The sequence below is a fragment of the Juglans microcarpa x Juglans regia genome, chromosome 7D, assembly GCF_004785595.1.
Source record: "Juglans microcarpa x Juglans regia isolate MS1-56 chromosome 7D, Jm3101_v1.0, whole genome shotgun sequence".
NCBI classification, from domain to species: Eukaryota; Viridiplantae; Streptophyta; class Magnoliopsida; order Fagales; family Juglandaceae; genus Juglans; species Juglans microcarpa x Juglans regia.
The window spans coordinates 5,620,994-5,648,645 of NC_054606.1; the positions used below are offsets into that span (position 1 = coordinate 5,620,994).

Genomic DNA, 27,652 nt, shown 5'->3' on the forward strand with positions numbered 1-27,652 from the left:
TATGATTAACAAAACATGGTATCTTCATCTCAGCCGAACACTTTCTCCATATTGTTTGAGCAAACTCCCCTTTACACAAGATATGCTCTAAATCCTATTACTTGCCATCTTCACAACAATCACATCTCGAAACCATTGGTATCCCCAACTTCCTTACCTAATCATCTACACTAAGACAATTAAAATTCGCGATCCACATACAAATGGATATTGTTCTTGGCATCAACTTGTTCCAAACCCACTTTGCTCAAGAACATTCAGGCATTCTCATTCTTATAAACTCCCATGCTGATTTTGTGGAAAAACACCCATCTTTTTCAGGTTTCCAGATTAAGATGTCATTTGCCTCTTTCAAAAAACCCCACTTTTTTAATCACCTCATAGGCTCTCTCATTACCCAGCAACATTTGAAGCCTATCCACATCCCAAATATTATTCACAACACAATCCCGAATCATGATTGATCTCTCCTCTTCCCTAACAATCAACCCATCTAATAGAGGACCTGAACCCATGAAATTATCATACCATATGGATACCTGACCCTCTCTTATTTTCCAGAAAGAATTACTCAACAAATCAGGCAAAGTATCCATAATCTTTTTCCAGAAAGATGAAGCAGCACCATCACTTCTACATAAAGAAATATGCTTATTCTTGAGGAATTTGGCCCCAAAGAATTTCGCCCACAAGGAATCCTGAGTCAATATCTGCCATCCAAACTTCAAAAATAAAGATCTTTGTACCTCACTTAGCTTTCTCACCTCAATCCCTCCTTACTCCAGTGGCAAGCATAGATTCTCCCAAACTCACCACATTCTTTTATTTTTTCCTTGGTGTTCACCCCAGAAAAATTTTGAAAATAAACCATTCGATTTCCAGATCACCATTTTAGGAACTTGCACAACAGATAGAAGGTGAATAGGCATACTAGAAATCACATGCCTTAGCAAAATAAGCCTTCCCCCCTACGATAGTAGCCAACACTTCCATCCAGAGATTTTCTTCCTCACACGCTCCACCAATGAATCGAAGTGACTAATTTTCAAACGACCATCCACTATAGGAGCTCTAAATAAGTGATTCTAATAGCTAGGTGCCCACATGATGACCTGCTGCTCTTGAGAGTTCGATTTAGATGGGGTTCTCATAATTTATAGACCCCTTGCTAATCTTAGGAATTAAACAATTCTCATCTAATCATTACAATTTTTTCAAATTCTCGTACAAAATAAAATAAACAATTCAACTTTTTCAAATCTCAAAACAAAAATAATATTAAAAAAATATATTATAACAAGATTTTATTCCACTTTCAACTTTCATCTCATCTTGCTGAAAGCAAACGAGGTCTTAAGCTCAATAACGCTACACTACTTGTGTAAATTTGACCTGCTCCTCCATTTACAGATTAATCACTCATTTCTGTTGTTAATTATTACTCATACTTACGTGTAAAACTCCTCCGGCCATATGGTATATATTTTCCCCAAGTTTTGTAGCTTATATAGTCTGCGTATAAATGTTGCAGATGATGATGAGGTCCATATGCTTACTGATTTTGCATTTTGCAAAAGTAATGCCCGTGATTTGAGAAAAACTCGGGGCCGAGGGGGAGGATTAATATCATACTTCTTTGAATAATTGCCCTCAACTAAGCTTAATTAGATATTAACTATTAAGAGAACGGTCAAAAAACAGTGCTTGGGGGGCCGGTGTGCAAGTGTATATGTATGAGCAATGCTACTCGGGCGGTGTTATGCTAGTTGTAAAAGTAATTTTTTTTTCTATTCACATTTTTTAATATATTTAAATATTTTTAAAAAATAAAAAAATATATCAATATATTTAAAATCACTTTTTTCATCATTCACTAAAAAAAATAAAAATTGAACGGTCAAATCGAGCGGTATGTTTTAGGCATCATAATAGACTTTTCTTATATATATCTATCTGTGGTACGTTAGAAACATGCTCATTGCGTGCAATAAAGAACAACATATATATTAAATCATGTTGCTGTTGAACCCGCGCGTGCATGTACCAATCACAGTAAAGGTAGGCGGGTGTGCAACGTACAATATATATTTGCTGAACTTGCGATTAGATGAATTGAACTGCAACACTGGAATTTCCAAGCAAGTTCTAGGGTATGCACTGGACCAAGGGTTCCAACTACGTACCAAACTAGTGGCAAAAAAATAACAATATTATGATCCATCACATAATTGACTTTTTGTTTTCATGCATTTTAAAATTATTGTTGGGGTCGTTTCATGAACAAGCTAGAAAATCTTAAAAAATGATCTCAGTACGGATCAGATCGGATCAGAACCAGCTATATATGCATGCATTGTAGCTTTACTCACAAGTATTAATTCCGTCGGCCAGGTCAATTCAAATTCCAACCATTTCTCTTTCTTGCAATATTAAAAATAAAAAACTGGAACATTTTACAAAAGCACTAAAATAAATACTAAATCCATTTTATGCCCATTGGATCGTACGTTTTGCTATCCATGGATAGCATGCATTTATAACAATTGGCAAGGCTAGCTTTGACACTAGAAAAATGATCGATCCATTTGCGTGCAATGTCAAGAGCTTCTCTTTGAAATTATAAAATTACTCGTAAATTTTTATGTCTTCAATCCAAAACCGATAAAGCACGCGCGGACACGTAGGTTTACATGATGTTTTATTTATGAGAAATATTATGCATCAGTTATTATTCATTTTCACACTTCATACTTATAATTTTTTTATAAAGTGTGGGAGAATTTTTCAGAGTATGATGGTGTTTTTCATAAGGTGTAGAGTAGTGAATAGTAACTGATAAGAATAATTTCTCTCTATTTATAAAACAAAAACATGTACTAGATATTGTTGTTGACCGTTTCCTATCATGTATTGATGATGATCATATCCAGCCTTTATCATTTCTTTTTCCTAAAACCGTGTTTGGCTTTTTTTTTTTTTTTTTTTGGGGGGGGGGGGGTTGTCTTTGACTCTCTGGTATGTTAATTATAATATGCATCGACCATAATTATATATATATATATATATTATGGTCGCAATACTAGGAACACTGGAAACGCAATATAAGGAATTAGGCAACATTAATTAGTAAGCTTTCGATACGAGTTCCTCTATATAAACACATACCCTCTTCCTTGTTTTCACATCAATTTGATACACAGCCTGAGCTAATTAATACGCTAGCATGGCTGCTTTTCAATCTGTTGTACTGTGTGTACTTGCAGTACTATTCTTTCTTGCTGCTATTTTGAACCCTACGTCTGCACAACTAAGTTCTCATACTTTCTATAAGAAAAAATGCCCTCGGGCATTGGAAGTCATCAAATCAGTTGTCAAGGACGCTATTGCTAAGGAGCCACGCATGGGTGCATCACTACTTCGCCTGCATTTCCATGACTGCTTTGTCAATGTAAGTTCCATGCATGTGACGGCTTTGAACATCGTTTTCCTTGCAAACGTGTTTCTTTACCCATTAAGTCAGATATACACACGCACACCTAGCCATTACGATAGTTTGCTTTTCAACGTAGACGTTAAGAAGCCAAATCTATATCAAGAATAACCTAAATGCTCCTGTGAGCAGCACTCTCTGGTAACTGTTTTGGGTAAGATCACACACAACATCCGGATCAAGCATAAACTTTTTCATGAATCTCATGCATGGTGTAATATTTCAAGTGGATCCAACCCACAAGAAGGATTAATTTACTCCTTGCTATATATATCTGTGTGTACCGTCATTAATTAATGATCTATGTTCCTGAAATACTGATGGTTGAAATATTGACAGGGTTGCGATGGATCAATTCTGCTAGACGACACAGACAACTTTACTGGTGAGAAGACGGCCTTACCAAATTTCAACTCGGTTAGGGGTTTTGAAGTGGTCGATCAAATAAAAGATGCTGTCAATGAAAAATGCGGCAGCAATGTGGTTTCATGTGCAGATATCTTGGCTGTTGCAGCTCGTGACTCTGTCGAAATCGTGAGTACTGTATTAGTAAATCTTTTATCCTGAGGATAATTAGTACGTATATTTACTGCATAACTCAAAACTAATGAGCTTCTTTGCTTGTATTCTAGCTGGGAGGTCGTTTATTTTCCTACAAAGTACCATTAGGGAGAAGAGATGCAAGAACTGCAAGCAGGAATGACGCAAATACAAATCTTCCTCCCCCGTTTTTCAACTTCTCTCAGCTTCTCTCCAACTTCCAATCTCATGGACTAGACTTGAAAGACCTTGTTGCCCTTTCAGGAGGCCACAGCATTGGAATTGCTCGGTGCATCACCTTCCGGGGAAGGCTTTACAATGAGACAAACATTAACCCCAGATTTGCAGCCTCCCTAAAGAAAGGGTGCCCTGTAAGTGGAGGAGATAACAACAGAGCGCCACTCGATGCAACTCCAAAGGGATTTGACACGGTGTACTTCAAGGCTTTGATGGAATCGAAGGGTCTCCTCCATTCTGATCAGCAGCTCTTCAAGGGTGATGGTAGTCAAAGTGACAAACTGGTGAGGCAATACAGTAAAAACCCACATAGTTTTGCTAGAGACTTTGGTGCTTCCATGATCAAGATGGGTAATATGAAACCTCTCACTGGTGCAGAAGGAGAGATCAGGCTGAACTGCAGGAAAGTCAACGTCTAGCTAGAAGCACTGTTCCTTCTTGGGGAGGATAAAGGAAATGGCAATTGTGATTCTACCATATTATATATACCTTTAATTTGTGTCTTGGAAAATAATAAGGGGACTAACCATATTTATTAATGTTTCTGTTTAGAAATTACAACAAAAATTATATATATAAGCCTTAATATTTTGTTGTCGTCGTTTTTTTAAGAAGATGATCAGTACAGAAGCACATTGAGTTGACAATATATCTCCAAATAAAAGTAAACCAAAAGCCCTCAAAGAATGATCCATCTCATCAAACCAATTACTCGAAATTGACCTCCATCTATACATGCAAGGCTCAAATTAAAAAGGGTATTTAATTGAAAGTAATTAGAAGATATATAATATGGATTTGAAGCTTTCAACCAGTCTTAGGAATAATGGCCATCAAGATGTAACTACGGTTTTCCTCAACCATAAATGAGGGTTAGAAAAATTGGAGTACCGTCCTCTTTAAAACTAGTCCCAAAAAAATTGCAAATTCGATTTTGCCGAATGGAGCCAGCGCAATCGGTTCTCTGAAAAAGAAAATTGCCTCCCTTTATGACGTTTGAATTAATTTCTTTTGCCTTCGATCTCATGATATACAGAATATTGGAAGAAATAGAAGTCATACGTACCAAATACCATTTTAACATTATCGTATGATCAAATGTTCGGCGTAAGATACTCATGTACGTACCTCTATATATATGTAGCCTAATTGGACGTTGGTTGGGGTACCTGGCGTACGTACTTCATTGCCTCATGCAGCTTAGGTGCCAGTATACATGGATCCATTGGAGTTCTTAAAAGAAATTCAGGAAAGTACTATATATAAATTAAACAACATTTGAGTTCTAAACATTTGCAGGTTATATTAATTTATTATTAAATGTTTATATGACTTCCAAAATATTCATGCGTCGACGGTCTCTTTCTTGAAAAAAGGCCGTCGATCGTTTTCCTTAAGATCAATTCGAGGAATCCATATTCAATGCTATATATATATATATATATATATATATATATATATATATATATATAATATACACACACTACTGTAATATATGTTATTTTTTAAGAACTTAATTAAGATGGGGTTCTAATTTAGTCATGTACTGATCATCACTAATAATTATTTTTGGGGAAAAGCCTAATAATGATCTAAACTAACTACGTACTAGCTCATTTTTGTACACAAATTCGGCAAAACTACTACGTACGCGCGCACTAGCACAACTACAAAATAAACGGCAATTAATGACGTTAACATATGGCAAAGACCGTGGATATATAGCAAAGAGAAATAATAGATAGAAGTCCCAAATATATAAATCTCGTGCGGATATTTTAGAAAAAAGAAAAAAGAACTCCACCATGAAAAAGGATGAAAATTAATTCATTTTTCTGTGAGTCTTATAATTTTATCAAAAACTTGCTGCATGAAGACGTATAGCTAACATAACTCTTCCAAACAGTAATTTATAAATAGGACGCATCCATACATTTTAGTATGATCATGTCAATTCGAATTAATCTTTTTTTAATCACCGAAACCTTCCAAAAGATTTTGATTAATATACTATGGTACTATTTCCACGATCAAAATGCCTAGCTGTTCGTGTTGACCACTGTAGCATGTATATATATATGCTTATTCGTCATTTATGTTTTTTTTTTTTTAAAAACTTTTTGGGACTTGTACGTGTATGCATGTAGTATATATATGTGAATTATAAATATATGTTTGACCATATATTTATACTCAAACAAAAAGGATTACGGGGATCGCAACGCGAGAAATTAGGAAGAAATTAGGATAAATTTTCTAATTCATAATAAATGAGAAAGATAAAAAAACAAAATAAAGAAATCATTATCTATGTTGGGTCAATGATTCCGAGTGCTTAGTCCCATGAATCGCCGGTTTTCTCAAGAAGAATAATTCAAACTGCACCACTGGCCGGCACTTTGGGAGCACGGTCGACGTAATATCTCCCTTCAACTAAAACATGAGCCTCCTCCATATACAACCAAGAATATCAGAATAATTTATATATATATATATATATATATATATATATAGATCAATCAACATCCATGTGAAATAAAATATTAGGAAAATAATGGGAACAAGCTAGCAAACTAATGGTGTGAGAATTTCTCTATATAAACACATGCCTCGTAGATTTTTTTTTTTTTGCAGTACAGCAACTTAAAATATTTACAAGTGCCTGATTGAGCTAACAATAGCACGCGGCATGCATGGCTGTTTTTTACTCTTTTGTACTGTGTTTTATACTTGTCATTGTGATCCCAACGTCTGCAGGTCTGAGTCCCGAGTCTTTCTATACGGCAGAATGCCCTCGGGCATTGTCTACAATCAAATCGGTTGTCAAGAAGGCTATTGATCGAGAGCCACGCATGGGCGCATCACTGCTACGCATGCATTTCCACGACTGCTTTGTTAATGTAAGTTTCGTGCATGGGGTTTTTTTTCGCAAAATTGTTTCTAGTTATATATAATCCATTTGAAATCCATGTTTGTCGTAATTACGTACGTGCCAATGTTTATTTACTGCTAGCTGTTAGTCTTTTGTTCTTGACAAGTGCTATAGCTAGTTATAAAAAGATCCTACAAAACTATACATACAAACTAATATGGTTTTGTATGATATTTTAAATTTACCTTAGAATAAATTAAGGAGTTTTATAATTTAAGATGTTATATCAATCCACGTCAATTTATAAATTTATTTTTATGAAATCTCATCATGATTAAAGTATTTCTCTTTTTCCTTTGTCTTAATAAACTCCTACTCTCGAATAGAGCTCTAACCATGCACACTCGTCATTTAGTACTAACGCTCTTCGGTACTGATGAGCGTTTAGGGTAATATTGGTCGTATCCTAAACGATTTTGTGTTTGGCACGTTCGTGTCTGAAGGTCAAGGTCAACGACTTTAATATTTAAATTAGAACAATGAAGTTGGTGTTCTTGATGCTTCCATATTAATTAGGTATTTCATTAATGTCACTCTAATTTTGATTCGATAGAAATGAAAAGAGCTAAGGCCACAAAAATATATTACAAAATTAAACATGCAAGAAGAGAGCTACGGCCACAAAAAGATATTACAAAAGTAAACATACAAATTGATATAATTTTATATGATACGCGTTAGATTTACTTTACAATAAAAGTAACTTTACAATCAAACGTATTGCATTAACCCACGTCGATTTGTATATTTACTTTTATTAAATCTCTTTGTTATAACTAAAGCATTTCTCGACAATTGTAGACACAATTGGCAAAACTATGACTCGGAGTATGGAGTGAACATTAGGCACTTGGATATGAGAGTCCATCCATTATTGTTAGTAATATTCCTGTCCCTGATTCCTGAAATGCTCATGGCTGAAATATTGACAGGGTTGCGATGGATCAGTTCTGCTAGATGACACCGCCAACTTTACAGGGGAGAAGACAGCATTTCCGAATCTCAACTCACTTAGGGGTTTTGAGGTGGTCGATGAAATAAAAGATGCTGTCAACAGAGCTTGCCCTCGCAATATAGTATCTTGTGCAGACATCTTGGCTGTTGCAGCTCGTGACTCTGTCGCAATCGTGAGTCCTAGCTAGTAATTATTCTTTTATCCAGATTATATATAATTTACTTCTCAATTCAAAACTCAAAATTAGATTCTGTGCTTGTATTTCAGTTGGGAGGTACTTCATTTTCCTACAATGTATCATTAGGGAGAAAGGATGCAAAAACTGCAAGCTGGGAAGACGCAAATACCAATCTTCCTCCCCCAGTTTTTAACCTTTCTCAACTTCTCTCCAACTTCCAATCTCATGGACTAGACTTGAAAGACCTCGTTGCACTCTCAGGAGGCCACAGCATTGGACTCGCTCGGTGCATCACCTTCCGGGGAAGGATTTATAATGACACCGACATTGACCCCACTTTTGCATCCTCCTTACAGAAAGGGTGCCCCTTAAGTGGAGGAGATAACAACACAGCTCCACTCGATGCAACTCCAAAACTATTGGACAATGTGTACTTCAAGTCTTTGCTGGAATCGAAGGGTCTCTTCCACTCTGATCAGGAGCTCTTCAAGAATATTACTGGCAGTGAAAGTGATAATCTGGTCAAGCACTACAGTACAAACCCATCTGATTTTGCCGAAGACTTTCGTGCTTCCATGATCAAGATGAGTAATATGAAACCTCTCACTGGTGATGAAGGAGAGATTAGGCTGAATTGCAGGAAAGTCAACTAGCTTAATTTTCCTTCCCAGGATAAAAGAATAAAAAAGGAAAGCGAAAGTTTGTTTACAACCAAGCGAAAAAAATATTCTACTATATTTATCTTGTAACGTATTGGAATTGTAAAAATAAATTAATGTCTATTGTGTGTATTTTAATCATTTTCGTGCATGTTTATGTAATTTGGTTAATGTCGGATAAGTGTAATTTTGTTATGGAATCATTTTAAGTACTAATTAATTAATGTAAAACATTAAGAATGAAGGATTCTAGGTGGGCCAAAGAGGAGACCCAAGAAATTTCCGTTCTATCTAGTAGTGAAGTACTACAGATGATCTATCATGAATAGTAGTAAAAAAATAATAATAAAATATTAAATAGTAATAAATAATAATGACAAATATGTGAAAAATAATGATAAAATATTGAATAGTAGTGGAGTGATCTCACTATCCAAATAAAAGAATCTATGTTTTGGAGGTTTTTCACCCTTCTTTAAATGAGAGTACTGCATTTTCCACACGTTAGCAAAGTTTTTCTTATATAAAATATCTCTATCTCATTTCATATGCCAACAGAAATAATAATAGAATTATATTATATAGCGTGATTTCTAGGTTTCTACTTAGAAATTACCATTAAAAAGAAATTTATTTTATTTTATTTTTTTCTTTTGTTTTTGGCAAATTTACTAAAATTCGTATGATATTTATTATTTAGATGAAATCTCTTTATATTCTACCGTTAACAAAGAAAAAAAAATTAGATGATATTTACTAAAATTCGTATGATATTTATTGTTAATTAAAATAAAAAAAGAGTTCATCTTTCGGACATTTTTCTATAGACGTTGAGTCCTCTCCTTCTATGAAGGGTGAGGTTGAGTTTCTATTTAAGTAGAAAGTACTGTCTATTGGACGTTTGTTTGTAAAAAGTATCAACAGTAGTGAAATTCAGATCAGTCACAAAAAGAAATAGTACACCGGTGGAGCTCCAAATGCATTATTTTTATTTATGATATCATATATGTTTGATATGGGGACATCCCAAAATGTTTCAGGTCATGGATATAAGTTTCTTGATGAATGAATGATCAGTTTCCCTTAAAAAAAATTATCTCATTGAACCACCTCATTCACAATGGAATTAATCCATTGATCATTTGATAAATGGCTAAAAATTTATTGTAATGTACATGAAAGATCAAGATATATAATGGAATGGAAAAGTCACCCTTATAATTAGTTTTATGTCACTACAAGAAAAAGATTGTGAGAAGTTATTTACAATGAGAATAATTATTTATGAAAAAAATAGAATTAATTATTTTGATAGGAAATGATTATTTTCGTAATAAATAACCATAAACAAATAAACGTTTATCCTATAGTTGTGATCTTGGAAAAGATTTAATAAGTACTTAATTTTCAAAGCCTTTTGGAACCTACCTTTTATAAACCGTAAATTAGATTATTTGCATTTGTTATATAATTATCATAAATTATACTCGATCCACAGCTAGATGATATTGGAGCTTAATGGCAACGAACAATATCCTTGACATTATACTAGTTGAGCTCGAAGTTCCTAATATTGTTGGAATTCAACATGAGATCATGATCTAGTACTGCTAGCGTTTAAGTGCTTAAAACTCCTCAAAAAGAATATCTGAACGTATAAAGTTGTGGTGTTAATTTCAAAGCTGCGACCCTTAATTTAGGGTTGGGGGTGCTGCATGATAATCTCCAGCTTTAAATTTTCAAATTTCATTTGACTATAAATCTTCCGTGAAGTGATCGATCTTCTGTTTTTTTAATAGGCGCCAGTACTAGCTAATATATATACTGCCTTCAAAGTCCAGGGTTAACGGGGATTAATGCAACCCGAGAAATTAGGAAGAAAGGAAATTAAACTTATTATCTAATTCATAAAAAACAACAAAGATAAAGAAAAAATAAAAGATTATTTATGTTTATATGTTAAGAATATAATAAAAATAATTAAATTTACTTCTTCTTAGCTAGCTATTAGCTTTAAGCTTTTGGCCTGCCGGACAAATAGCGATCAGCCCCGCGGATATTCTCACAAAGAATGATTCAAAATGCAGTACTGGCTGGCACTTAATGGGGAGCACGGACGTAATATCTATCTCCTTTCAACTAAAGCAACCCCCTCCATATACAACCAAGATCAGAATACTTTCTATATGTTAAGAGTCAATATCATCATGTTTGCTAAAATATTAGGAATATGATGGGGAACAAGCAACCTATAAATTAATGGTGTAAGCTGAATTCCTCTATACAAACACATGCATATGCCTCTTAATTAGAGTTGTTTGCACAACAATTTAGAATATTTACATGACCTAGTCTTAAATATTGCCATGCGCGCACGTCAATCCAATGGAATGCATGAGAGTAACACAAACAATTCTTTAATCGTATACCTAAACTTCCACGAAATCCGTGCGCCCTGCCGGAGAAAATTCAATGTAAATAATTATAAAATAAATAAACAAGCTGTAATATTAATATTTATAACAATGAATCCTTATAGGATATATATGATCACTTCATGATGTACGTGTTTTTCTCTCGTGTTAATCTTTTAATTAGACAAACTAAAGGAATTAGTCAACTATTAAGTCCACCCAAATCCATATAATTATCTAGCGAGACATATGCATGCTGCTAGCTGCATGTCAATGGGTTGAGTCGGTTGACCTTTGCACGCATTTTATCAGCTGTCACAGAGCTGTAAGGGTCGCTTAATTGTCATTAGCCTCGCCTGCATTTCTGAAATTACCTTCTGGATGAAGTTTGTATATTTATGGGTGTAAAAAAGAACATGCTAACCGTTAACATATATAGTACTACAAAGAACATGCATGTTATAAGCCGATTTAGGGGGTTGAGCAGTCTATAATTACCCAGAAAGTTCCTTTCAAACGTAGGTTTGCCAGCTTTTTTATTATTATTATTATTATTATTATTATGAATAATGATATATGCAAACCCAACGTACAAGTCTCGTCCAAGTTTTTTATTAAAAAGTAGATTTTATTATGAAAAAATATGCAAATATATATATATATATATTTATGATGGGTACTACTTTTTTATAAAACATTTGCGCAAGACTTGTACATTAGTAGCTTGTCCTTAGCATTACTCTATTATTAATTTATTATATATATATATATATTAAGCTAGTTCTAAATTAATTGACTACTTATAATAAAAATCACCGCTGGCCTTGAGATTCTCGGTACAGAAAGTCCAGCAATCTTGTCTTGGCATCAAAGGAATATTACACAAAATGAAAATACTACTCTTATCGCTAGTTTTTACTGCTAATTTTGATCGTTGTGAGTTTTTTATTTATTTTTTATTATTTTTTTACTTAATGATTAAGTAAGTATTTTTTAATAATATTATGAACTTTTTTATTTTTAAAAATATATTTAAATGTGTTAAAAGAATATATGCAAAAAAATAAAAAATAAAAAACTCATTCCAAAATCACTAGCAGGAGCTCAGCGGGAGCTGTGGGAGTAGTACCGTTCTAACAAAAAATATAACAATAGAGGGAAACATGAAAAGACAGCATTTTTATAATAGTTGGGTCAATGGAAGTGACTTGATTTGTAGATATATAATTAAGCAAGAAGAATGAGGCTTTCTAGATCTGCAGTACCAAAGACTAGATCATGATCAATGAACTAATTAGATCACAAACCCAATAGAAAATTTTAAAAATTAGCAGCAACTTTTGTTGGAGTATTAATTCTAGGAGAGATAGAATCTCACATGGAATAATAACATTAACAAAAAAGAAGTAAACGGCCATAAACATTACATCAATCTGGTTTGATTGGTGAAAAAAATGCCACCGGCAGGCACTTAAAATAATAATAAAATTTTATATGCAGTCATTTTACATATTTGATGTACACTCTATTAATGTGATTGGTTGTGTCATTTATTTTTAATATAAAATAACTATTTTCGTCAATCACACAAATAGAATGTGTAAAAAATACGCAAAAATAACTTAAACCATAAAACAATTACCAAGTGTACAGCACGCATGCTGCTTTGTTGACTTGGACGCACAGGCTGCGAGATGAATTGAAGGGTACACAATCTAAGACCGATATCTTTTCTAACGAGTTGCTTAATTTCCTGAATAATAATATTGTCTCTAGTACTATGCATGTATATATAATAGGTAATTAATTAGCCAGCGCCAGGCATGAGTCAATTATTTGATTTTTAAATAAGTAATTAAACATTCTTCAGAAATTGGGGGTGAGCGATTGTAGCGGATTACTATTTATTATTTATTATTATTTTTTACTTATTTTTAACAACTTTTTATTACTATTTACTATTATTTAATATTTTATCATTATTTTTTTCACTACTATTTATAGAATATATGAGATCATCTTACTATCCAAACGTAACCTTAGTAATTCTTTTGAAAGAATTCAATGGATGATTTTTATTTATTTATTATTAAAGCTAACCAATAACTAGTGATATTCACAAGTTGTTGTTGATCATAAAGCTTGTAATATCTTTTTAAAAAAATTAACTTAAAAGACTTCACCATATCAAAATAGCTTGGTAAAGCACCTTGGTATTATTTAAAATACCGCAAAGTTTTTGTACAAAAAATATGATTTTTAAAAGTTTTGATGTATTCGCATATCTCATTTGAAAGTTGTGGCCTCTGAAATTAAAATCGAAGAGAGTTTGTGCCATCCACTAGCATTATTATGGGTCTCACATTTTCTTGCTAGGCCCACAAGAGGCCCACGAGGTGATCTATAGGCTACGTGAAGGGACACAAGCCTCTAGATAAAGGGCCCATTATACACGATTTCTGATCAAGAAAGATCGTTCTATTAAAAAAAAAAAAAAAACAGATAAAGAAAGATCAGTTAAATTTTGTTGGGATTCTCAATTGTTCCATACAAAAACAAACAAACTATTACAGTAATTTCTAAATTTGTGTTTTGAGAATAGAATTCAAAACAAAGCTTTATGTTTCACAATTCATGGCAACACTTGGGAAGAAAAGGAACTACACAGCAAATGACACAAACAGGATTTATGAAGACATTTTGTTGCAATCACTTCATTCATGTAGTGACTACATCAGACAAAACTCAGAAAACAGGAAACGCTACACTCTTTTAAGTAACTTAGTTCAGTGGTAAGCTTCAGTTAATTTTCCTGCAATTGGTACGTATTTGGCCACTGCTTCCTGTGAGGGGGCTAAGGTTCCCCATCTTCACCATGGCGTTGGCAAAATCAGCTTTGAAAGTTGTGGGGTTGTTGCTGTAAGTGGTGACCTGAGAGTCTGTGGAGCCTCCATTGAAGAGCTGTTGATCCGAGTGCATGATTCCCTTACTATTCACCAAGTTCTTGAAATAAGCATTATCAAAGGCGACAGGGGTAGTGACATCTAAGGGGGCAAGGTTGTCATCTCCACCGGTGCTTGAACAGTTTGATTTTAATGATGTTGCATATGTTGAATCGATGTTTGTCTCGTTATAGATACGTTCCCGGAAAATCAGGCACCTGACTTCGCCTATTGTATGAGCTCCTATTTATGAAGGAAAAAAAAAAAAAGATGAGAAAAAGATATAAGAATTAATCGATTCAAGTTCCATGAAACTGAGAGAAACTTTGTTATTTGACTCGAAAATTAGTACTGCTTTTAGTGACATAATGCAGATCTCAGCTACTTTGAAAATGGGCAAATGACAGATATGATGCCTGTTGAATGGTTGTTTAAAGTAAGCATCTGTCTCCATCCTAAATGTACTCTGAAATAATTCAGCGCATAGGAAAATTGAATTGTCTATACTTATTAGTGTATAAGCAAATTTTTTTGCTATGTTTTACCTGAGAGAGCTACCATTTCTTTTTCAGTAAATCCTTTATTGGAGAAGCCAGATATAAGGTCACTGAGGTCCATCCCAGGAGAGGGCATTTCACTGTTTGCTGCTTCAAAACCTGCTGTGGTCGAGTCTCTTCTGCCTAATTGAACTGTCCATGAAGGCCCCCCTAACTGGAGAAATAGAGACCATTTGAGATTAGTACACTTAGCAATAAAGATATAACCTTCTTGTATGATTTTCAGTGTGTTACAATAAATAAACTCCACTGATGGTTTTGCTATCATGCTGTGTTATAGATGTAGGAAGCGATGATACTGTTAATCCTTAATAATTCTAATAATTCTTACTCCTCCCTCTATGCATTTTAATTTTACTTACTGCAACAACGGAATCACGGGCTGCAACAGCTAGGATATCTGCACAGGAAACAACTCCAGGGCATATACTTTCCACTTGAGACTTCACGGTATCTATTTCTTCATAGCCCCTCAAAGAATTTGCGTTTGGGCCGGCTGTCTTCTCCCCAGTGAAATTTGCGGTGTCATCTAATAGAACAGACGCATCACATCCCTGTTTGAGCCACAAGAAAATTCATCAGCCATAGCTGCAAGTATTTGGACATGCAAGCAAGAATTGCATGTTTTTCATGTAAAGTATCATGGAATATAGTGTGTTGGAGTACTATGTAAGGTTGTATGCATGCATATGCATGTGTGTGTGTGTAACTTCATCAGACAGTGCATGGCAGATTGCACTTCTGTGTATATGTGTGTGCAAGAAAGGGAGGGGAAAACATAGGGCGCTAGAGAACATGCATTGATAAAACAGTCGTGGAAATGGAGGCGAAGCAAAGAGGCCCCCATGCGATACTCCTTGGAGACTGCATTATTCACTGCAGTTTTAATGGTAGATAGGGCTCTCGGGCATGTCCTTGCATAGTAATTCGAGGATAATTGCCCAAAGGCTCCTCCACCAAACAATAGGAAGAATGCAAAGAAGCAGAACATGTAAGAGTGCAAGTGAAATCCCATGGTTCAAAGAAGCTGAGAGACCACAGAGAAGTTAGAGCTTTTGATTCGTGTTTTGGCCTTGAATGCATGAAGCTGTATTTATAGAGGAACGTTACATAGACTCTCAATTTGCTCATGGTCCTAGGTCAAAGATCCTTTAAAAAAATTGAAAAAAATAATAATAATAAAGAGGGAAGGAATGTGCGTTACGCCTCCACTAAATATGCAAAAGAAACTTTGTTATATTTTATCCAAACCTACCATGCATATATACATGATGATGCATTGGCCTCATGATGGTTATTGAGGTTATGGAATGGTCAGCTCCAATCCTATAGTTGAAAAAGAGAAAAACAACTTCAAATAAAACTTACTTACCGAAGCATGGATTCAAATCCCCCAAACTCTAGGGGATCCAAATTCCTAAGCTCCTGACTCCTGGCCACCAACTTGCAGCCAACTCTTTTCCAAAAGCAGTGCTTGCGTTTAGGCCTCATTGGAACAGGGTTTTAAGACTACTATATTGTTCTAAAGAAGGCAACTCAACCTTATTTTTAGACAATAAAATGCAGATTAATTTTGTCATGGTTTTTTTTTTTTTTTTTTTTTTTTGTCACACAAATGTCTGAGAACTGAAAAAAACTAAGGGCATGTTAAGATATAAAATGAATAATAAAATCTACTTATTCTCATCAGTTTAAACTTTTAAGATAAGTGATGATTTCATATGATATTAAAGTAGAGGTTTTGAGTTTGAACTCTGACTCTACACTTTATTCTATTTAATTAAATATTTCACTTGTTGGACCACCCATTGAGAAGGAGTCTGACCCACATATGAGGGGGAGTGTTTAGATATAAAATAAATAATAAAATCTATCTCCTTTCATCAACTTTAACTTTTAGAACAAGTGATGATTTCACATTACATATCTCTATGAGGAGCTGCTGGTTTGACAAATGCTATGGTAGGTGAAAAGTGTGTGAACATATTTGTAATTGGAATCTAATTAGTCAACCAAAACAAAGGCTCATACCCTCTTTATTCTTTGAGCCGAACCGAGATATCTTGATTTGGAAGCCATCTATTTTGCAAATCCCCCAAACTTTAGAATCTTCCAACCGTTGTCGGAAAATGGAGATTATTTTTAACAGCTTCAAAAGGGTCGTTATAGACTAATGATTATCTCTGAAAACTAAACGGCAACAAAGTCTAAAAGGTTCATATTAGGCTTGCCATATTGGAGTAATGAAGATGTCTGACAAAATATCTGTTCAAAATTTTCCTCTTTGGAGACCGCAAATTTGACAATTGGGCATATTAAATTGATTCTGAAGTTAGGACTAAGCAATTATTGTAAGGTTGGGGAATGAGGATGTCACGCTTTAGACCATATATGGGAACTAGAACCTAGCTCTCTCAATTCTTACGGCACTTTTTACATAGTCGTTTCTTAGTTGGCAGGACTACTAAGTGCCAACTTCTCCTAAACTTTTAGAATATTGCAGCAAATAGCAATACCACCGAAAGGTGTTTGTTCAATGTTGAAACTCTCACTTCTCCCATACGGTTTGGTAAATGAGAGGTTTTGAGTTTCCATGGGACAGTGATATTAGGGGGTGCAAGACTCGTTCATGCTCGTTATCCGTATGTATAGGCTGAGATGGCTCAAATTAACCATCTCGAAGATATTGCACTAATGGATGGGACTAAGGTCGGATTGTGGCTCGACCCATCTAGAGGGAACGAATCATGTGAGTTCCCGACATGCTCGGCATTGTCTATCAACTTATGATTGTTCTCTCCTTCCATTTCTTAACTATATAAAGATAACATCGTGCTAAATTTTACAATAAATTTTGAAATAATGAATATAGACACAATATTTTTATAATAATTTTTTTTTTTTTTTTTTTTGTAAAATAATGAACTATTTTATAACTTAATTTATAAAATACTCTTAATTTAAAACACAACTGTTAAAAAAAATAAAAAATAAAAATAAAAATAAAAATAATAAAAAAAAAAAAAAAAACGAGAGAGAGAGAGAGAGAGAGAGAGGTCCTAAAAAACAACCTTTACGCCCCTAGTTTCATGCGATTGTTTTGTACTCGTCTGCACATAGTATTGACAACAAGGTGTTGTCAAGGGCTAGAATTTTTCAAACTTTCATTATTATAGATTTAAGTAGTTCTAACTTCTAGAATTGGGAATTCCTCGACGTCGTTGAATGTGAGAAACTAATTTGACATATGTACTCTTTTCTTGGATACAAGTGAGTTGACAATTTCCAAAATAATATATAGACGGAAGAGCTTTTAGAATATGAACGAAACTTGAACGCTTTGAAGGTGAGGTTTTTTTTTTTTTCTTTTCTTTTTTGTTTTAAGTAAGCAAATTTCATTAGGAAATGAACAGATGATAAATGTGGGGGTGGGGTTTCCCAATAAACACCCCAATACAATAACCACAGTGCAATAATCACAGTGTAAGAGTGATAGAAAAAGAAAATAAACCACCGCTGGAGGTGGTGTAAGTTGTGGGTGCACTGCAGTTTATTGTTTTGAAATATTTTTTGGAGAAATCTGTAGTCCTTTTTTCAAAATCATCGATTAGAAAAAACGATAACATAGTAGAAAGATCGGCATCGGATGGACTGATCTACGACATATCATTTTTCTTCTCGTGCCTCTATGGTGGCGCGTGGAGGCCACACGCCAATGGTTGAGAGGTGAGATGGGGCAGATCTAAAAGATATAGAGGTAGAGAATTTGTTGATATGGCGCGTGTAGCTGACAGAGTCATCAAGGCGCAACGTTGCATGGAGACCACGAGCGTGAGGGTCACGCGCCAAGATTTTTGGTGCGATTCCACGTTGTCCCAGTAGATCGACGGTAGTAGGATTGCATGGTGGGGAGAATATCAACTGATAGTGGTCAGAGTATAGTAGATCTGATGAAAATCGAACCGATGAAAGGGGGTTGAAAAAAAAACACTATCATGAAAGCATATTTACACAATGGTAGTGGAAAAGAAATAGAAATGGAGAGAAGGGTGGAAAGCATATTCACATAATTCTCACCCTCTCCGGCAGAAGCACTCGGAGTGATTTGGACTTTCTAGAGAAAAGGAAGAGCTTCTCTTTCTAGAGTGAATGAAGAGCTCACGCGAGGTTAACTTTATTTTTAAAGTAGTTTCAAGAGAGAAATAAATACATAAATTGAATTTTGCAATATCTACTAAATATTTAATACTGTCTTAACTCTCTGGAGCAATTATAAAGGCTATACAATCTATTTTACGTATCTATTTCTTTTTCAAGTATTGACGTTATGCAAGTATTCTTAGGCAAACAATGTTTAGCACATTACATGTCTCCAAACTCGACTACAATTCAAAGTTGATATTCGCTGGGTTGTAATGTATGCATGGTTTGATCTGACTAGGCTCCTGAAGACGCAATAAAATTTACGAGATACCATGAACCATCCTCTTCGAGGGGAAAAAAACCTAAGGATATGCTTCGCAGTTCAGCAAAAATAACCAGTCTCCTAAGAACAAGGCATGACCATTTAATGGTTGATTCTAAAAACACTTGCTTGGACACAATTATCAAAATCTACTTTGAAGATATATTAATTTTTCTATAGAGCTGTCCAGATTTCACTTGATATAACATTAAAAAAAACTCTCCAGATTATCATCTAAGGTCATGCCAAAAACTCGTCTTCACAAATTACAACCACACCATTATTTTCTCTTCCTACGTGAAATAAAAAAAAGAAAAAGAAAAAAAAGAGCACAAAAAATGAGCCAATCTGGCAGGAACTTGTTGGCTCTTCAATGTGCCTAACAGAACTAATTTGCTATCATCTTACCACACTCAAAATACAAAGTTCTCTTCTTCTGCGCCGACAGAAATAGTTCTATCTCCCATCTCCCGGAGAGCAGCTGCCGTGGAGTCATCTATCCCCAAGAGATACTGCACACGAGACAGTTTCTCTGGTGCAGGCTCACTCTTGAGATATATAGCATACAAGTCAGATAGCTCCTCCGCCACTTCCCATGACAGTGGCTTCGAAGGTACAGCCTTGGCACAAGCCAACAAATCATTAAGAGAGGAAACCTGCAACAACAAAAAGAAGCCTTCAACCTATCCGTCCAAACATTCAAATCAATAACTGAATTGCCTTTCCAAAACCAATCAGTAAATAACAGGAATAAAAAAGTTCCAAAAAATCCATACCACTCCTTGTTGATTTCTCTGTCTTAGCAGTGCCACAGCCTGAATCAACGAATTTGATAATCTACTTCGTGCAAGCTCAATAACAACACTCCTTGCCTTATCCGCATTAATGCTGAGATCTGTTGGGATTTTTTCATAAACTTCTTCGTCATTGAACTCTCCTGTGCCCGATGAGAAAATGTCATCTACAGTTTTTTTGAAGAGGTTCTCTCGCAAGCTCTCAGATATCATGTTATCTAATTCAACACCTGCTTCCTTAAGTTCTCTTATTTGCTTTATGGTTAGCCTTCCCTGACCAACAGCTGTTTCTATGGCAGCTGCCATCTTTGTAGTGGTTATACTCTTTATTATCTTCTGTGCATATTGTGCAGGCAAGCCAACTTGCTTCTGCAACTCATCAAGCTGCTCTATTCTGGCTTTTGTCAACTGTCCGTCAGCTAAAATCACCTCAGCTTGTTGCCTAAAAGCCTGCTCCGCGAGGCTCCTATGTACTTCCACGGTCTCCTTAGAACTCAAACCCAGGATCCCACCAAGCTGATTTAGGAGAACAAACTCTGAATCATCTTTTTTTGTAGTGATCTGAGCACCAAATGGAATCTTGGTCACTTCACCAGTTAGACAAAAGAGCAGATATGTCTTGTAGAGGTCAGTCCTATCTCTTTCTGGAAGGTCATCTTTGAGAGTTATCTCTGTCTGGCCTGGCTTCCCCAACTTTGCAGAAAGCTCCTTGCCAGGTCTTATCTTCCTAAGTGTCTGAATTGATTCCCATTCCTCATCCTCCTCTTCAACTTGTTTATCCTCAACTTCTTTGGCCTCCTCCTTTACAGGTTCTTCAGATGAGGTGTCAGACGACTTACCTTTTATATCAGCCACTAATTCAGTTACAACCAAAGTATTGAAAGCTATCATCTTCTTGAGTTCTTTTGCAGCCTCGGTTCGGTTGGCAGCAGCACGTGCTCGTTTTATGTAGTTGATGAAAATTTTTCGGACCTTATATTCGATTTGAGGGAAAGGAGAACATATGAGATTTGGATTCAAAACTTCCTCTGTAAACTATCAATGCAAAACACTCAAAGTAAAATACTCACTGCCTTGCTAGCAATAGACATGGCAACTTCCCTTGTCAGCCTTAAGCCATGCGCTGCCTTTTGCACAGATTTCTTCACATCAGCATCATAACCATCAACGCCAGCTGCAATTGCCTCCTTCACGGCCTGGAAAATAGAACAAAACTTAGCATAAATTTTCTGACAACGAGGAATCCCGAGACTATGCAAACACAAAATGCCTTTTACCCGGTTAAACCTTGGATCCATGTAACACGTCCTCATTATAAGGATCAAGTAAATCATTGGCTTTTCACTGATGGTATGTGACCCCTAACATTTGTTTGCACAAAAGGGCTCAGACCTTATACCTAGAAGGAGCATACCAGGACCACGGCCCTTACCATTTGAGCCAACCCCTAGGATTCACAAAGCTTAGCATAACTCAACAACCTAGCACACCAATTAGATTCAATTCAGTCTCAAGTCAAAAGTATATGACTTGGGATGAAGGTGCACAGTGAACGGGGAAACCAATGGATTCCATTGTCATAACACAACAGAAAACCATAAAACGGTATTCCTAAGGGAACCCCTAGGATTCACAAAGCTTAGCATAAATCAACAGCCTAGCACACCAATTAGACTCTATAATTCTGTCTCAACTAAAAAGTATATGACTTGAGATGAAGGTGCACAGTGAACGGGGAAACTAATGGATTCCATTGTCATAACACAACAGAAAACCATAAAACGGTATTCCTAAGGGAACCTATACTTCTGCTCTGACAACCAGATACCTTAGATGACTTTAGAAGATAAAGGGAACCAAGAAAAAGGTTACCTTTTCAAACAAACTGCCACAGATATCTGAGTGGGCTGCTTCAACAGTCTGCTGAGGTATACAGAGCATGACACGCAACCTCAGCAAGGCAGAAACATCATGCTCATCCAGTTCTCCATCAGCAACACATTGCTCAAGTTTTTGCCGGTAAATTTCTTAAGACAAAAAGAAAAAAGGTTTTAGGTACTATTTCCCCAAAAAATATAAGCATAAAAAGCATGTCTTAACAATTAAAAAAACACAGAAAATTCAACAACGTAATCAAGTTTGAATGACTACATATCACAAACCCTAATGGCATATTTTTGCAAATATATACCTTCTAAAAGCAAGTTTGTGAATACAGGTATGACAAATCTCTTACCTTCATGAATCGCACTAGCCTTTTGCGGATCAAAGTGCAACTCATCACAGAGGTTTTGAAGGAAGGCTGCTTTGCTATCTGCCATTTCTAAATCACCACTAGTAACAGCCTGTCCAAGTCGCTTACGATATACCTTCGAGGTTACATCTAGTGTGATGGCTTCTGCTTCCCTTTTGCCTAAACCAAATATGTTCCTCAACTGATGTAATCCAGCAAGCTACATCAAAGAATTATGCAAATAATTAGAAACAGGAGGATTCTGTAGGAATCAGAATGAGTGTCTAACAACGAACAGAGCTGAGCAAAAGCAAAATAAGCATCAGACATGCACCCAAAAGAAATGGATTTATATTGGTAATTAGAACTACATTATTATTTACCTTACCAAAGAAAAGTCTCTCTGCCAATAATGAGATTCCCTCACCCCTTCTAGTTTTCTAATCATTTTATTAATTGTCAAAGTTTGCTCCATATAAATGTGTGCATGGAAATATAAACAACATGGAGAAGGACAATTTAGCATGAGATACAGAGATAGAACCCCTTGTCATGTGGATTCCAACTTTACTTTTTTTTATAAGTAAAATGAGATACAAATAAAGGTAGATTCCAACTTTATATGACAGCATGGATCTTAACTAAGAGAAATGGAGCTGAGTCCATCATGAAATGATAAGTCAACATCAAAGCTGTTAGCAGCAATAGAAAGGTGAATTGAAAGAACCACCTATGACTTGGCTTAAAAAACAAACTTCCAGCACCATAAGAAAGAATTAGGGCTAATCCTTTTGCACTTTTCAATAAAACCTTAGATCACTTATCATAAAAAAGGAAAGAAAGAAAGAAAAAAAAAAAAAAAAAAAGAACCATGGCAGGTTCACCAGACTGGTTTATATGCGATTATAGGATTAAGAACAGAGTTAAGCATAACATTTTGGAGTTTGAGGGATGTTCTGATTGTTTAAAAGGCACTCTTAGCTGAAAAAGATCATGGTTAATGCAGCTAAGAAAGAACAAGAAAATAATCTCCACAATCACTTCCTCAAAAAAAAAAAAATTATATTGGAAAAATGAGAATCTTCATAGAATTCTTGTCCCAACAAGCTTTCCGTCGTCATTGCAACAATACTTTGACATTCGGTTTCTAGTTTGTGAAGAATTAAAGAAAAAAGGGGTGAACTTGACTGGAAACATAAAAAGTGCAAGCCAGTGTCTGTTTACCTTGTTTTCTTCCAAGCGACCTTTCGATAAAGAATCTGTAACATATGCTCTGTAAAGGAGCTTCAAGTCATCCATCTTTCTGTCACCATCATAATCACCACCTAGTCAAAGAAACAGAACACCTCAATACCATCTCATAGATTTGGAATGTCCAAAACGCAGTTTTGGCTGCTGTGCTAAACATGAAAGCAACAGCTCAGATTGGCTAGTTACCTAGTAAAGAAACTGGGCCAACCCCAGGGGCAAAGTTTTCTGCATTTGGATGGTTCTTCAATGAGATAAGCAAATTATTAAAAGCAAGTATCAGGTCAATCTCTTCCACAACTTCTGTGATACCCCTGCTGGAACCCTATTTTTGTTAGATGACGTAAATGCTAAAGATTACAAACTATAAACAACATCGCATAGAGAAATCTCCAAAAATACACAAATGAATGAGCAAAAGACCCTTCTACCATAAAATTCACAACAGAAAGCATGTACAGGAAGGCAACCACACTCTTAGATCAAATCATCGAAAAAGAAAACAAATTTGACAAGTAAATGAATTTCTCAAAAGAAACAAAAGTATGGGAGGAGCATGGCCCCGGCATACAGTTGCATAAAGAGTGGTTCACTGATTAAGGAAGAGTATATATAAGTAAATTGTGAAACAAAAGACAATGCTTTTAGACATAATCTAATTAGATGTGATAATAACATGTAATTAGATGTGTGATAATAACATGTAGGAGTTTGTGACAGATTAAAACATCACTAAGCCGCATTTAGACTGAACAGTAGTGACCATACGCTGATCGTGTCCTGGACTTGAGTTTATTAAGTGCTGATGAAATATTTTCCTCAACCAGTTTTCTTGCACGCTCCTTAAATAAGTCCATGGCAAGCTGCAATATAAAGGATATATCACATAGAGAAGAATTATGAAACAGCAACATCACCATGACAACCCAAGGAAAGTTTAAGTCACATCTCGACTTGTACCGAAAAGGACTGGTCAAGGTTACAATTGGAGCTTCTTGAAATCAATATAAACCGCAAGACACTCTTCCACCAAGGCAATGCAGGGGCCTATTCACCACCCTCCCATACCAAATTTGGGATGTCACAACATGCCCCTCCTTAAATCTATAAGAGCATCTATTGTAGTTGGCACGATTCAAAATCCATACTTCTGGTTGGGGCTTGGATTTGATACTGTGCAACAATCTAAAGAAAACCAAAGCCGCATCTAGGCTTACACACCAAAAGGACTAGACAAAGTTACAAATGGAACCTTCCTTCCCATGCAAATCCCATTTATCACCCTTTTATACTCAATCAGGAGTGTTAAAATAAGTTCTCAAAAAAAACAAAAAAAATATTTGAGAAGTTACCTCGTCAGAAAGCCGAAAAGAACGTTGTGATTCTCTAAGGCTAACAAGAAACTCCGCATCAATATCTAAAAGCAATAAGAGATGATTTGTCAGCATTGAGAGTATAACACAAATATAGCCATTGCAAGATCACAAAAATACAGCCATAAATGAAATCTTTAAGCACAGTTTTTCAACTCTAAACATATGGTATCAAACCAATTAATTATATGGAATAACTACCTAGCCTATAAATGTTTAATAAAATTCTTATTTACTGATAAAAAAAAATTATCTAGCCTATAAACGGAAATAATTGGAAAAAAAACCTATCTTTAATGCTCAAGAAAACCAGACCTATATCAAATACATGTGCAACCCCATCATTCCCTGCTAGTGTTACAAATAAAGCATACAATGCAAAAATGGAACAAATATTCCCAGTTGATATGCAGCATAGCACACCCTACAAAGTTGATGGTCAGCACAACCTGTATGAACGTTCCAGTGTTTGCAATCATGCATGACACAAAGACTAGCTAGGGCAACACAGCAATTTCACAAGTCTCCAGCAAAGACAAGGTTTATAAAGTATATACCTCGGCCAACTGATTTTAGCTTAGAAGTGTACAATCGCTGGGCATTATCACGGATAGCTATCTCAACCTGGCAAGAAAAAAAAAAATAATGATTGCCCACTTGGCAATGACAGAAAAACTGCTACAATAAAAATTAACAGATAATGCAAGCAAGAAATTTGATCGATGCCAACATATGATAAGATGTAATGGCAGAAAATTATTCTTATAAATGCAAGGTTTTTTCATTGATACATAATATATGCAAGTTACTTTGATTAAAAATATATTTGAACCATAGAGACCACGATTGCAAGTTACTTGAAAACATACTAGAGCCAAAGATAGATGATTAATTACCTGGGAATCAGTAACCTTGAAAACACGTTTCCAAGGTAAAAGGAAAGTCGATGCTTCTCCAAACACAAGAGTTGAAATATAAATGAGCTTCTGAAATGCCTGCACTGGAGACTCGCTAAGAATGGTCAAGCTCCATATCTTCAACTCAAATACTTGATGTTAATGGATAATAATCAAGAAACCTAGCACATATGACCTACCCGGCGCTGCTCTATGTCCCCATCACGACCTCCAGTTTCAAGCCTTTGCCTAAAGAGTCGCCTACCAATCTGGACGCCACCAAGAATTAACTCCAGTAAGATTTGAAATTTGTTTTACATACATATTAATAATTTTCAACCTTTTGCATTACATAACCTTAAGCATTCTCGACCTTTCACATTACACATAAACAACAATCGTAAGATGTACCTCCATATGCATGGCGGCTGCATCTGGGTCATCCATGCCCAAAGCTTTTTTAAAGTTGATTATCATATCAGCTTCGTCGCCTTTGAGTTCTTCCCCTCCTGGAGGGAGAATGGAAGATACAAACCTGGGACGTAAATCGAAATAGAAAATTAAAACCAAAGAAATTCAAATGAGAATCCAAATTCACGTTTAAACTCTCAAACCACGAATCATAGCACCTCTGACACAAAATTAACACGCATTTGTAGCACATTCAGTTCACTCCCAATACATGGACAACGTAATACAAAAGAAACAATTTTGGACTCACCGGCAATATATATCACAAAGCTCAGCATTGAATGCCTCATCTTGCTTGCTAACACCATATCTGTTATAAAATGAGGGAACTCAGAATTACAATAAACTTAATTGATCAATTATAGATTGAAATTGTTAAACCAATGAATATGGATTCACTAACACTGACCAAAACCTCCACCAAAAACTTAATTTTACTAGTAGTTTTATCATAATCAACCAGATAAGAATTAATTAGACTGACTTTTTTGCGATCCTCTCTATATCATCCTTGTTTACAGCCCGAGGATCGCCGTGGCCAGCCACGTAGTTGTGCAACTCGGCAGCGGCGACCTCCGGCGCACAGGAAATAAGAGCATATGCGGCGGCCCCACCGGCCACTCCAAGCACAGCCGCTCCACCCAGCGCCACAGTCTGAGACTTGCCGAAACGAGAACCCAATCCGTATCCCGCAGCTATTGCCGCTCCGATAAATAAAGCCGAGCTCACCAATCTCACCGGTGGCGACATGTTGGCCACCAGAGTCTGAATACCGGTGAGCTCCCTTTTATCTCCGAAAACATTGGGAGGAGGCGACGACGTGGAGGGGACAGGTTGGTCGCCGTCGGAGGAGGAAGAGTTGCGAGGGACGGACACTCGGAAACGGCGTCGTTGGAGGGTGAATTTCCCGGAGCTCGCGGCTGTACGGAGGGGGAGAGGGTTAAGGAACGGGGAGTAGAGAACTGACCGTTGAGTAGTAGCTGAAGGAGGGTTCACGAGAGTAGAGGGATTCATGGCTCCCTCTGAGAAAGGTGGCTCCGAGACGACGTCGTAGGCGGAGTATGCGAGGAGAAATGGATTGGTTTTCTTTAGGGTTTAACGAAGGCACTGAGAGTAAAGAAGAAGATAGGGAGAATAGTAGATAGGGAGTTGTCCCGTCCCCGAGCACAAGACAAAATGGGTATAAAATATAAATTATATGGAGACGGTTATTCTGTCCGTTCACCGGATGGTAATGCCATCGCGATTCGCCTATTGCAGTACAAATG

At 35.9% G+C, this 27,652-nt stretch overlaps 4 protein-coding genes across 5 annotated transcripts; 2 read left to right on the plus strand and 2 right to left on the minus strand.

Moving 5' to 3' along the window:
* Positions 1-3,068: 3,068 nt before the first annotated feature.
* Positions 3,069-4,916, plus strand: LOC121238956 (cationic peroxidase 1-like). Its single transcript, XM_041136066.1, has 3 exons — positions 3,069-3,448; positions 3,830-4,024; positions 4,123-4,916. The coding sequence occupies exons 1-3, from the start codon at positions 3,224-3,226 to the stop codon at positions 4,684-4,686; spliced, it is 984 nt and encodes a 327-aa protein (XP_040992000.1). The 5' UTR covers positions 3,069-3,223; the 3' UTR covers positions 4,687-4,916.
* A 2,007-nt stretch (positions 4,917-6,923) lies between these two features.
* On the plus strand, positions 6,924-8,985 carry LOC121238960 (peroxidase P7-like). The gene is made up of 3 exons (XM_041136071.1): positions 6,924-7,167; positions 8,132-8,326; positions 8,422-8,985. The coding sequence occupies exons 1-3, from the start codon at positions 6,961-6,963 to the stop codon at positions 8,983-8,985; spliced, it is 966 nt and encodes a 321-aa protein (XP_040992005.1). The 5' UTR covers positions 6,924-6,960.
* A 5,024-nt stretch (positions 8,986-14,009) lies between these two features.
* Positions 14,010-15,958, minus strand: LOC121238962 (cationic peroxidase 1-like). Its single transcript, XM_041136072.1, has 4 exons — positions 15,704-15,958; positions 15,267-15,458; positions 14,893-15,058; positions 14,010-14,590 (listed from the first exon to the last, which is right to left on the minus strand). Exons 1-4 carry the CDS (start codon positions 15,917-15,919, stop codon positions 14,205-14,207), a joined length of 960 nt encoding a protein of 319 aa, XP_040992006.1. The 5' UTR covers positions 15,920-15,958; the 3' UTR covers positions 14,010-14,204.
* A 3,550-nt stretch (positions 15,959-19,508) lies between these two features.
* LOC121238888 (protein TIC110, chloroplastic) lies at positions 19,509-27,558 on the minus strand. 2 transcript variants are annotated; one of them, XM_041135965.1, is made up of 15 exons: positions 26,869-27,558; positions 26,635-26,694; positions 26,325-26,448; positions 26,114-26,182; positions 25,914-26,012; positions 25,575-25,641; positions 24,997-25,061; positions 24,413-24,507; positions 23,834-23,958; positions 23,621-23,721; positions 22,400-22,616; positions 22,036-22,190; positions 21,234-21,359; positions 20,146-21,135; positions 19,509-20,025 (listed from the first exon to the last, which is right to left on the minus strand). In XM_041135965.1, exons 1-15 carry the CDS (start codon positions 27,396-27,398, stop codon positions 19,783-19,785), a joined length of 3,066 nt encoding a protein of 1,021 aa, XP_040991899.1. In that variant the 5' UTR covers positions 27,399-27,558; the 3' UTR covers positions 19,509-19,782. The 2 variants fall into 2 exon arrangements, with proteins under 2 accessions (XP_040991899.1, XP_040991898.1); XM_041135964.1 differs by having other exon boundaries at positions 23,834-23,961.
* Positions 27,559-27,652: the final 94 nt, after the last annotated feature.

What these genes read in the sequence shown, in the direction of transcription:
- LOC121238956 (XM_041136066.1), top strand. Translation starts at nt 3,224, where the DNA reads ATGGCTGCTTTTCAATCTGTTGTACTGTGTGTACTTGCAGTACTATTC. An exon ending in TCCATGACTGCTTTGTCAAT is followed by an intron (nt 3,449 to 3,829) that starts GTAAGTTCCATG and finishes AAATATTGACAG; the next exon opens with GGTTGCGATGGATCAATTCT. An exon ending in CTCGTGACTCTGTCGAAATC is followed by an intron (nt 4,025 to 4,122) that starts GTGAGTACTGTA and finishes CTTGTATTCTAG; the next exon opens with CTGGGAGGTCGTTTATTTTC.
- LOC121238960 (XM_041136071.1), top strand. Translation starts at nt 6,961, where the DNA reads ATGGCTGTTTTTTACTCTTTTGTACTGTGTTTTATACTTGTCATTGTG. An exon ending in TCCACGACTGCTTTGTTAAT is followed by an intron (nt 7,168 to 8,131) that starts GTAAGTTTCGTG and finishes AAATATTGACAG; the next exon opens with GGTTGCGATGGATCAGTTCT. An exon ending in CTCGTGACTCTGTCGCAATC is followed by an intron (nt 8,327 to 8,421) that starts GTGAGTCCTAGC and finishes CTTGTATTTCAG; the next exon opens with TTGGGAGGTACTTCATTTTC.
- LOC121238962 (XM_041136072.1), bottom strand. Translation starts at nt 15,919, where the DNA reads ATGGGATTTCACTTGCACTCTTACATGTTCTGCTTCTTTGCATTCTTC. An exon ending in CCCGTGATTCCGTTGTTGCA is followed by an intron (nt 15,059 to 15,266) that starts GTAAGTAAAATT and finishes CTATTTCTCCAG; the next exon opens with TTAGGGGGGCCTTCATGGAC. An exon ending in AGAAATGGTAGCTCTCTCAG is followed by an intron (nt 14,591 to 14,892) that starts GTAAAACATAGC and finishes CTTCATAAATAG; the next exon opens with GAGCTCATACAATAGGCGAA.
- LOC121238888 (XM_041135964.1), bottom strand. Translation starts at nt 27,398, where the DNA reads ATGAATCCCTCTACTCTCGTGAACCCTCCTTCAGCTACTACTCAACGG. An exon ending in GCTAAAATCAGTTGGCCGAG is followed by an intron (nt 25,062 to 25,574) that starts GTATATACTTTA and finishes TATTGCTTTTAG; the next exon opens with ATATTGATGCGGAGTTTCTT. An exon ending in TGTCTATTGCTAGCAAGGCA is followed by an intron (nt 21,136 to 21,233) that starts GTGAGTATTTTA and finishes ATCGAATATAAG; the next exon opens with GTCCGAAAAATTTTCATCAA.